Source organism: Typha angustifolia, chromosome 9, assembly GCF_048772165.1.
Source record: "Typha angustifolia cultivar Huaian chromosome 9, ASM4877216v1, whole genome shotgun sequence".
In the NCBI taxonomy this organism is placed as follows: domain Eukaryota; kingdom Viridiplantae; phylum Streptophyta; class Magnoliopsida; order Poales; family Typhaceae; genus Typha; species Typha angustifolia.
This window is the reverse complement of record NC_133247.1, coordinates 197143-207942: the sequence shown is the minus strand read 5'-3', so window position 1 is coordinate 207942 and position 10800 is coordinate 197143. Positions and strand designations below refer to the sequence as shown.

Sequence of the window (10800 nt, the reverse complement as noted above, 5' to 3'; positions counted from 1 at the left end):
TGCATTAAGATTAGCGCGCGCCTACGTCGTCCTCCTAGGACCTACGCCATAAATATCTCTTCCAAACCCCATCCAAAACCTCACTTCTCCTTTGCTCGTAGGGATCTCCGTTATCTTCTCTCCTTTGCTCCGATGGCGGCCACCGCACGAGCTCTCATTTCCTCTCCGATCGCCGCGTCTCGATCCCCTCTCACCTTCTTCCTTTCCAAGCGCCTCTTTCTGTCGGGCTCCACCTCCTCCTCGGCCACAGGCAGACATCTCCGACACCGCCCTTCGCCCCCGGCGTTGTCTAAGGTGGTAGCCGCTCGGATCGGATCGGTTCGGTGTATGGTGCGGCGAGGCGGAGGTGACTCGGCTTACTCGCCGCTGAAGTCCGGGTCCGGCGGCGGATTCAGCGACAGGCCGCCGACCGAGATGGCGCCGCTGTTCCCTGGATGCGACTACGAGCACTGGCTCATAGTTATGGACAAGCCTGGGGGTGAAGGCGCTACAAAGCAGCAGATGATCGATTGCTACATCCAAACCCTAGCCAAGGTCGTCGGCAGGTATGCCGTTGTGTTTAAATGGCATATGGTCCTACTAATTTTGGTTCGTCTTCGAGTTATCCTCAGGAGGGATAGTTCTATGTTCTTATTTTGTGGTGATGATAGATAACCCTATGTTCTGCCTTACATTTAAATTGTTTTAGTGCAGGCACTTAGTTTTGGTACATCTGCCCTTGTCGCTTTTTTGTTTTAAAAAAAAAGAAAAGAAAATTGATTTGGCGTATATGTGGAAACCATTGGTACGTTCTATTTTGTCATTAAATGCTTTCTGTTTTGTACTATACCAGTGAGGAGGAAGCGAAGAAGAAGATTTATAATGTATCTTGTGAGCGATATTTTGGATTTGGGTGTGAGATCGATGAGGAGACTTCAAACAAACTGGAAGGTAGGTTTGCTTCTTGTCGCTATTATTTTCTCTAACAATTATTAGTCAACATATAGGCAAACAATCAAAGTTTTGTTAAGTGAATGGTTGGTCATGGCAAAATTATGATTGCCTTTAGAGAACCATGTTTCTTGAGAATGACTTTGAGTTTTAATGCATTGCTAAGGTCCGGTTATTCTGTCTGGTCCTTGTGCGGAGATTGGCATTTTTCAGGTGTTGGTAACATCATATAGTAATTTCAACTATAATTATTCATTTCATCCCATGATATCATTTTGGAGATTAGCCCTGTTCTAAATGTGGAAATGTGAGAACAACATAAGTTTTATGTATGCATCCTCTTATATTCTCTCTTATGTTCTGCTTTTGTGCTTTCATTTATTCTTTGATAAGTTGTTGTAGCTGTTGATTCTATCATTTCGATATGTGACAAGTCTTTTTCAACAAAAACAGGTCTTCCTGGTGTCCTTTTCGTGCTTCCAGATTCATATGTTGATGCTGAGAACAAGGATTATGGAGGTACATTATTGTGGCTTTTTTTTTACTCATAATTATATCTTGAGTTGCCTTTTTATTCTTTTTTTTTTTTCCTTCTGAGCATCAATCATTGTTTCATGTAATGTTTGGGCATCGTTAACTCACTTGTAACAATTGTTTATAGGAAGAAAGTTTTCTGAAATTTTCAGGTGGCAACTGACTAGTGTTGTCAACATCCACAAACTATTTTTCTCTCAAACTTTCTGTCTTGCAAAGCAGAATTGCTCTGTGAGGCGATTTCTAGCTTGGAATGCTAGTGGACCAATTTCAACAATTACTTTCTTTTGTTCTCTATTAGTGTCTTAGCTATATTGGTTGAATCAACATATCATGATTGCAGCCTATTTTTGGAGCTCCCTTTACTAAAGCTTAGAGGTATTTCAATGATGTCAGTTATGATATTCTCAAATCATGCATCTCTCCAACACCATCTCTGGTTCCATCATGCCATCTTTTCTTCAAGCTAGTTAGAGTTTGAAATGTCATGGTTAGCTTATTTTTTAATGTTTTAATTAAAAGATATTTTATGAAGTTGTATACAAAGAAGTTCTTAATAGAAGAAGATTGAGATGTGGAAATTATTTTCTACATACATTTATTCGAGCATATAGGTATCTTAGCAAAGTGTTGAATGTGAGGCCATCTATATTATTAAAGCTAGTGGTTTTTCTTTTGCTGGTTCTCTGTGTCTATGTAGGTTCATGCGTGACACCACTAGTGTTGGATGGTCACTGAAATTAGCATGCCATTTTATATAGTTATATTATAGTTTTATAGCATGATAGTGCTGAATGCTGCATCATTTTTGACTCATCTTGTATGCATCTATGGCGACAACTGTTTGGTTCTTGCTAGCGTCGTCTTCTTGTTGACCTTCTTCTTGGTTGTAGTCTATTTTATTTGAGCATGTGCATGCATGATAATTACAACTAATGCTTACACAAACTGTTCTGGCTTTCAATTTTACAGCTGAGTTGTTTGTGAATGGGGAGATTGTTCAGAGGTCCCCTGAAAGGCAGAGAAGGGTTGAGCCTGTGCCACAAAGAGCTCAAGATAGACCTAGATACAACGACAGAACTCGCTATGTGAGGAGGCGAGAAAATCAGCGGTGAATGGTTGTTGATTTAGTGGCTGTGTGATCTGATAGATTGAAGATAGGCAACCACAGTCGTATACAAAATGTTCCATGACAGTCTTGGTAGTGCAAGCCAGGTGGTAGCTTCTGTTTCTGTTGAAACTAAGTTGGAAGCCATTCTATGCAGATGAACTTAAAACTTAATCTTGACTTTGTTCTGTGCCCATCCACATTTTTATTTGTTTTGTTCTTTATATTTTTGCAGGGTTCTCTATTCTATTCTCCTGTTAATTCATGTCTTGTTTATAGCGTATAGCTATTTCTTTCAAGCAACTGATGTTTCTTCTCTTTTATTGTAATCATGTACACGAAAAGGAGCCAGCTGGCTCATGTTGATTACTATCACCATTTATTCATTTTGGAGAGAGAAACTTCATGAAAATGCTAATAGCATAATGAGTGTGACCATTAATGAGTGACAGATATGTCCCCTTTTTTAATTGGCCAAAGATACGGACAAGAAAAACTAATCTTTGCTATCAACTATGCTTGTCGCTACGCTTATTTTACAATGACTAGCTGACGCTATTAACTAATCCAGATATACTAGTATCAAATTGCTGGGTCGTATGCTTATGCAGCTTATCATTATTTCCTTCGCAGTATCAAGTGGTTGGTCAATTTAATTTGTACTTTGAGCTATTATAATTTGAGCTTCTCTAATTCTCCCTACCCGCAAGATCTCTATAGCTGATAAACAATGCGTTATTATTATTAGTTTTCAGAAGGCAAGAGAAACAATGACTTCCGAGCTAATTAATATAAAGACAACAGCTTCAACTACTCCCTCTATTTAACTTATATGCTTTTTTAGAATTTTCTGGTTAAATAAAGTTAAGTGACGAGCTGGATTAGTTACGCGTAGACCCACTCTCCCAAGTGCCAACTAATCAACTGACCTAAATTCATAAGAAAAAAAGAAGAAGAAGGGCAATTAAGACCAAATACTGGGGACATTCCGATTTGATTAGTTTATTTGAGACATTATTAAGTTATTAATTGTTTTAAAAAAGCATAATTAGAGTCTGATCACTGTTGGAAGTGTTTATTCTAAAATTTGTTTAAGAAGATTACTGGACATTCCAGTAGGAACAACAAATGGTGGAATATATTTTTGACTTATTATTATTATTTTTGTTTGTTGTTTTGTGTCTCCTCCTTTCTATTTGGCTTTGCCTTTCGGAGGAGACCGCCCATCTTTCCTTTCCGCCACCGCCTATGACCCCACGTCGCCATCGCCTGGGCCACTCCTCGTCCACTAATGCCCTCCGCACGTGCGTCATGGCGTCCTCGCAACGCACACGCAGGCATCATCTTTTCAATCCCAAACCCCTCTCCCCCCTTTCTCCTCGCCCGTTACTGCCTCCTTTCTCGATTCCTACCCTCGTCGGTTTCTCTTCTCGCTCCAAGAAGAACAGGAAAGGAAAGCTTTTGATTCTTCCGCTGGTTCCGGGCTTTTCTGATACTATTTTGTTTGGGAAAACTTGTACGGCTGCTGCACTACTGATCAGGGGAGATGATCTGAAGGAGGAGGTTGGCGATGGAGGCGATCAAGAAGCAGGCTAGCAAGCTGAGAGAGCAAGTGGCCAGGCAGCAGCAGGTTACCCTGACCCTCTCTCTCTCTCTCTCCCCTGCTTAATTTTGGTGTTTCTTGGTTGTTGTCATGCAGTGATTGCCTTCCGTGTGTATTGTTGTTTAATTTGATGTAACTTCTGACTAGTTTATGGAAGTCTGAATTTTATTAGTTTTTAGGCACCTACTATATCGAATCATATCTGACTCGCGCAATATATTCTGAACATTGGAGACAATAACTGTTAAGTAGACTTTTTTCAGGATTCGACACCTGATAATTAGGTTGATCCTGATAAATTATCAGGTCAGTGAGAGCTTTGGCACTCGAGGAAGATACTCTGGAAAGAATAAATAAGGCATTCTGATGTATTAAGTCGGAAAAGTGATTCTGTTCAGGTGCTGCATCAGATTAGATAGGCAAGGAATTAGCATGCTTGCTAAAGCACCAATTCTCTATCTTATAGGTAGAAATCAACTGGTATTTCTATTCGGCCACTTTGGATGAATTAGTGAACTCATTAACACATAAATTTGATCGCCGTTTATGGTTCATCAAATAAAAATAAAATAAACACTTGTGGGTTTTGTACTTATGTGTCATTTAAGGGTTAGTATGGTACACCATTCTAAAACCAAACACCCTTTATACAGACCGTGAAGTCTAGCCATTCTTTTGTCATGAAAACCTAAAAAAGTAAACTTGAAAATTGAAATAGCCAGAACACAGGCAGGTGCAGGCTTGATTGAGGTGCCTGGAATGGATACTGTTGAAATTAAATGGATTGTTTTATCCTCTAAGATATTTTCATCATGCAGGCAGTCTTCAGGCAATTCAGTGGACGGTTTGGCCATGATCCTGCTCTTGTTGATGAAGCTGAACTTCAGTGCCATCAAAATCTGCAGAAGCTGTACAATGCTACGAAAGCAGCGAAGGTATGTTTGGTTGTTGCTAATGTAAGTAAAACGAAGCAGTGCTAGCTAATATACTGATTTTAATTTCTTTCTGGGTTTGTTAATATGCTAGCATCTTCAACGGCATATTGTGCGAGGTGTGGAGGGTTTTATTGTTATCAGCAGTAAACAAATGGAAATAGGTAATTATCTTGGCTGATATTCAGTTTAATAAATTTAGATTTCTCAGATTCTTTGTATAACAGTAGCTCTAATTTTTTTCTAGTGAAAAGGTTAGCTGAAGATTGTCGCAAATATGGAAGTGAGCTTCAAAGTTCTGGTTTTGCTCTTGCAAGGGCTTCTCTTGACTTTGGCACTTCTCACGGTCTAATAGAGAAAGAGAGGGAGAATCTTCTTAGAATTCTTGGAGATCAGGTTGCATTTTATCTTGTGTTCATTTTTGTTTAATACTAGAAGAAACTTTCACTCTGAATATGCTATAGAGTAGACTTTCAAGATCCTACCATTTTGCAGGCTTTTATTTTTAAATTCTTTTAAAAAAGATCTGGTACATATCATCCTAAATGAACATCAGCGCTTAATCCTTAAGACAGATGTCCTAGCCGTGGCAAGCAGGTCTGCTTGTCATACATGGCAAGACATGCGTCTGCATAGGGCCTGTTGACAATCCACTAAGTTGGTATATCCCTGTTAAGGAGCCCTTACATATCGGCATGCGTTGGAAATGACATGGAACACAGCATTCCAACATTGATGGATAAAACATTTTTAGAACATTCCTACTGTACCAACTGGCACTTGCATCCTCTTTCACAGAAGATTACATAGCAGATTTATTTACACATGATTTGACTAATTAGAAACTTGTGCATAATGGTCTATTGCTTGGATATGTCATGCAGTTCCTAAGTGGCTGATGCATAGCTGACTTAAGATAGCTAGGAGTAATACTTTTGTTCCATTCCTTCTTATAACTACTTTTTTTTGTATAATCTGGTCTTTTAACCCTTCCTCTTATCTCATAGATCTCTGAGCCTCTACGAGCAATGATACTGGGAGCTCCTTTAGAAGATGCTCGCCTATTGACTTATCGATATGAACAAATTAGACAGGACTTAGAATCTCAGGTGATATTTTCAGTTGTATATTATATTTTGTCTTTTATTGAGAGACATGTAAATAATTGATCGGGGGATCTGTGCTTGTTAGACAGCTGAGGTGATCAGACGACGATTGAAGTCCAAGGAAGTTGGTGCTAATGCAGATAGTGGCATTAAGTTGCAAAATGCAGAATTAAAATTATCAGAACTTCGAACAACTTTATCAGCATTGGGAAGAGAAGCAACTGCTGCTATGTTGGAAGTAGAGGCTCAGCAACAAGAAACTACCTTTGAACGACTTTTACTGATGGTAGCGCGTCTTTCTAGTGCCTTCCTGAGAATGGAGTTACATGTCTTAATATTCTTATCTAAATATCACAGTCTGTTTCTTTGAGTAATGTTAAACATTTTTAGATAATGTTGCCTTTCATTACACTTATCCTTCGTTCTTGGCTTCTGTCCCAAATCTTCCTCAAGGCAGGGTGCATACATCATCTTTCTCTAAATGGTGATGTTCTTTGACTTGTCTGCCATCTTTCGTCCAGGTTGATGCTGAGAGAGCTTATCATCAGAATGTTGCTAGTATTCTAGATAAACTCCACAATGAGGTATATCATATATGATTTTCTATTTCAAATAAAAAAACTGCACTTAGCTTAAGCAGATTTCATGCCCAATTTCTGAGAAATGACATTCATGTTCTTGTTGGACTATCATTATTCAAATTTGTTTGAGGCAGAGTAGCACATTTTTATTCTTTTCATGTTGGTGTAGATGGTTAAAGCGAAGCAGCATAATGAACCATTGCCACCTTCAACAAGCGAGATCCATGTGCATCCACAGATTGTGAATGAAGATCCCAAGTCACTAGACAAGTTCCACAATGAGGTATATGATTCTCTATTTCAAATTAAAGCATTGCGGTTACAGTTCTTTTTGGACTATCATTTATAGATAATTGTTTGAGGCAGAGTATTATTCTTATGTTTTCATTTTCGTGTAAGATGGTTCAAACGAAGCAGAATAAGGAGCCACTGCCACCTGCAACAAGTAAGGCAAATGTGCATTTACAGACTGTCAATGAAGACCCCGTGCCAATTAAAGCTGATGAACTCGCTAGGAATGGTCAGCCGTATATGTACTTTGTTGCAGAAGTAAGTCCTCCCACTTAATTTTCTTCCCAGGTATTATGTTATCTCCCATTTGCTAAAAACATGATTTATGCTCCTAAAAATGCACCCATCTATTTTTAATGTTGTATTGCAGAAACTCATTAAACCCAAAACATTAATTATCTCAGACAATTTAATTGGCCAGCATCCCTTTGTACTGTCCAGGAAAATATCGTAGCATTTTGATTCAGTTACAGAATTAGATTTACTGTCTTCTATTTCAGCTTCATTCTATTCAGAGTAGTGGAGTGGAATACTTAGTCATGTAGAAAATTGAAAATTCTAGTCAAGTAAACGATTGCTATTGGGGTGTCACTTGATGGAATGAAAAGCTTATCCCGTGCCTCCAAATGATTTAAAAATTGTTGATAGCTTAAAATAACATAGTTCGAAGTTTCGATTTTGATTTTGGTGTCGATTAATTAAAAAGTGAAATGTTTGAATTAGTTTCCATCGGTTTTAGTTCTAGCCAAGATTTCAAGTATTGGGATCGTAATTGGCGATCTGAAAAAATGATAATTATCAACCATATTGGCGGTATCAGTCGTCCTTATTGGCCTTCATTTTAAAATAATTTTGAAAATACAAAAAAAATTCTAAATATTTTAGAAAAAGTAATAAGAACGCATAAATATAAATTATTTATGTATGAAGTCTAAAAAATAAAAATAAAAATAAAAATACTGTTATCTCAATTTCAATCTCTCTCCCTTCCTACCACTTGTACACACACACTCTCTCCCACTCTCATACAAATAAAAAAAATTTTCTAATTCTCTTTTGCAGTAGTTCTCTCTCCCCTTAACTTTCTCCTTATCTTTAGTCTTACATTTGCTCTCACTTCAAAAAAAAAAAAAAAAAAATCTCCCTCAAAACCCTCTCCCTCTCCGACTCCTCCCTCTCTTTCAGTCTTTCTTATGCGCACTCTCACACTTCCTCTCTTTCTCCTTCTCTCTCCTAAGCTGATGCTTCTTGGACGTACTTCTGGCCTCTATCCGACGAACTCCTCTGACATAGATCTTGCTTCATCAACCCCTGGCAACATTATTAGATATGCAATTTTTTGTTACCATCTCTCTCTCTCTCTCTCTCTCTCTCTCTCTCTCTCTCTCTCTCTCTCTCTCTCTCTCTCTCCGACGAGCTCCATTCCTCCTCTTTCTCTATTTTTCCCTTTCTCTCTCCCAATTTAGGCTGATCGGCTAATACCCCACCGAAACTAGTCAATAGGGGTGGGATCAGGATTAGCTGAAACAGAAAACCTGTGTTCTAGTTTCCTTATTTTGGTTTTAGACTTTTTTTATTTATAAATAGTTTTGTTTATCTTATTTTTTATTTGCATCATACAAAATCTAATAGCATTTAATCAATAAGGCTAATATTGAGTTAGGCACAAGTTGGATTCGATTCAAGTCAAATCCAACTTTGAATTTAACAACATTCATTAATAATATACATAACAATTTATTATTATGGTTGTTTCGGTTAGATGCTAATTTCGAATATGACCGAAATGCGAAATGTTTTTGCGAATCATCTCGGTTTCAGAGAACTTCAAACCATGATAATAATTACTTTATAACAATGTTAGTATCCAAGTCCCTGTCATCTTATTTGATGCATCCTCACTGAGGATTCATTGATAATTGTGATGTAACTACACTAGTTAGCTTGTTTCAATCAAATATGATTTCATTTTTAAAAATTTTAATTGGTAATGTACTGATGTGTGAAATCGTGAATTGAGATTGTAATCACTTGGATGTGCTTGTGGTCCCAGAGCCAGGTTCTTGGGTTTCCTACTGACAGAAGTCATTCACCTTTGCATAGTCTATGTCTATAGGCTTAGGTATGACCTCCTAAATGGTGAAATGTGCCTAAAACATGGTCGATGTTCCTGCTGCCTCATCTTCTGTTATCCTATTGGAGCACAAGGAAATTTTGGAATGGGCGCCCTTTTTCTCATTGTTATTTTTATTATCTTCTATATGGTGCCTATTTTTGTTCTATTTTATTTTATGGTATTCGTGTAAAAACAAGAAAAAGTGAGTGTACTTTTGGAACGCTAGTGTAAGAGCTTTGAGTGAAGGGAGTCAGTGAAATAGGCATACATCTTATGCTCCCACCTGCATATAGGATCTATTTAAATCAGTTCAGTTTGTATAGATAGGTCATAACAACAAAAATTTTAATATGGATAGCAATATAGTGGCAACGCCCAAGTTATTTCTTTTTTCCTTTTCTCTCATGCAGGTTATTCACCCATTTGATGCTCAGGCTGATGGCGAGCTCAGTTTATCAGTCGGTGATTATGTTGTAGTTCGGCAGGTAGATATTCAATAATATAGGGTTATGTTGGTGGCTTAGCACATCTTGTCCACAGATGTTATTCTTTCTCTTCATTCTGCAGATTTGATACCTTTTGCACAATATAATGTTGTATGATAGTGCTATATCAGATGATAAAAGGAGTTAAAATTATCTGAAAAGTATTGACAGGGTAAAAGGATGAGAAACAAAATAATATATCTTAGGCTTTATTCCTCAAAGAATGTATGGTTGATATATATAGGGAGTCTACATCAGGTCATTGATAAAAGTTAGCACCTTTGTAACACAGGTTTGCCTCGGGATCTGAAAATTGTTATCCTGGAGATAAATGTTTTACACCAATTTAAGAATATCCAGATCTTAAACTAAACAACTATCGATGTGATGAAGTATGTAGTTAGTTCATCTTTTATTAATGTTGTGGTTTTACAGGTAGAACCAAATGGATGGTCTGAAGGTGAATGTAAGGGAAAGGCTGGCTGGTTCCCGTCCGCCTATATTGAACAGAGAGAGAAAGCCCCGGCAAGCAAGGTGATAGAGCCACGCTTGCTGTCATGATCTTTGCTGTTTCTGTGCTATTTTTCTGTTATACAGGTACTCCTGGTGTTCTATTTTCAGCATTTTCCACAGTTTTTTTTTTCCAGTAGTTACCTTATTCGTCAAGTTAATTTCTCCCAACTTATACAGGCGAAGAATAATGTATGTGAAAAGCTACCAGCTATTCCGGAATCTCGATGTAGTGCTCATGTAATACTATCCCCAATCAATCTGTTGATTGGATAATTGTAAAGATGAACTCTTTAGCCTCAGATCTTTCCGAGGGTGATTCTTTTTGTTCTTCATTGGTAATACTTAGTTGACCTTGTCCTTCACGGGTGTATCTAATTTTGTTTGTGGAGTAGGAGTGATGCCTGAGTTCTTGGACTGCTTAATGATATTACCTTTTTGTAGTGTTCATAGATTGGAATTGGATGGTCCATTCCTTGAGGGGTGCAGAGATTTCGATCTTTTGCAGATTAGCAGAGTATGAGTTGGTGAAAACCACCCTAAGATAGCAGGAATTCAATTTTGTTCTACAGAGTGGTGTGTGCTAATGCCTATGGTCATCTGT

The 10800-nt window shown here is 37.9% G+C and overlaps 2 protein-coding genes across 3 annotated transcripts; both read left to right on the top strand.

The window, feature by feature from the left end:
- Nucleotides 1–73: 73 nt before the first annotated feature.
- Nucleotides 74–2990, top strand: LOC140767872 (multiple organellar RNA editing factor 2, chloroplastic-like). The gene is made up of 4 exons (XM_073107947.1): nucleotides 74–545; nucleotides 833–930; nucleotides 1384–1449; nucleotides 2437–2990. Exons 1-4 carry the CDS (start codon nucleotides 133–135, stop codon nucleotides 2577–2579), a joined length of 720 nt encoding a protein of 239 aa, XP_072964048.1. The 5' UTR covers nucleotides 74–132; the 3' UTR covers nucleotides 2580–2990.
- An 896-nt stretch (nucleotides 2991–3886) lies between these two features.
- On the top strand, nucleotides 3887–10561 carry LOC140767374 (SH3 domain-containing protein 2-like). 2 transcript variants are annotated; one of them, XM_073107251.1, is made up of 12 exons: nucleotides 3887–4202; nucleotides 4994–5110; nucleotides 5202–5271; nucleotides 5355–5503; nucleotides 6115–6216; nucleotides 6299–6499; nucleotides 6735–6797; nucleotides 6964–7077; nucleotides 7212–7343; nucleotides 9612–9686; nucleotides 10122–10283; nucleotides 10377–10561. In XM_073107251.1, the coding sequence occupies exons 1-11, from the start codon at nucleotides 4143–4145 to the stop codon at nucleotides 10245–10247; spliced, it is 1209 nt and encodes a 402-aa protein (XP_072963352.1). In that variant the 5' UTR covers nucleotides 3887–4142; the 3' UTR covers nucleotides 10248–10283; nucleotides 10377–10561. The 2 variants fall into 2 exon arrangements, with proteins under 2 accessions (XP_072963352.1, XP_072963351.1); XM_073107250.1 differs by having other exon boundaries at nucleotides 3890–4202; nucleotides 7194–7343.
- Nucleotides 10562–10800: the final 239 nt, after the last annotated feature.

What these genes read in the sequence shown, in the direction of transcription:
- LOC140767872 (XM_073107947.1), top strand. Translation starts at nt 133, where the DNA reads ATGGCGGCCACCGCACGAGCTCTCATTTCCTCTCCGATCGCCGCGTCT. An exon ending in GACTTCAAACAAACTGGAAG is followed by an intron (nt 931 to 1,383) that starts GTAGGTTTGCTT and finishes CAACAAAAACAG; the next exon opens with GTCTTCCTGGTGTCCTTTTC. An exon ending in TGAGAACAAGGATTATGGAG is followed by an intron (nt 1,450 to 2,436) that starts GTACATTATTGT and finishes TCAATTTTACAG; the next exon opens with CTGAGTTGTTTGTGAATGGG.
- LOC140767374 (XM_073107250.1), top strand. Translation starts at nt 4,143, where the DNA reads ATGGAGGCGATCAAGAAGCAGGCTAGCAAGCTGAGAGAGCAAGTGGCC. An exon ending in CAGTAAACAAATGGAAATAG is followed by an intron (nt 5,272 to 5,354) that starts GTAATTATCTTG and finishes ATTTTTTTCTAG; the next exon opens with TGAAAAGGTTAGCTGAAGAT. An exon ending in TAGATAAACTCCACAATGAG is followed by an intron (nt 6,798 to 6,963) that starts GTATATCATATA and finishes ATGTTGGTGTAG; the next exon opens with ATGGTTAAAGCGAAGCAGCA.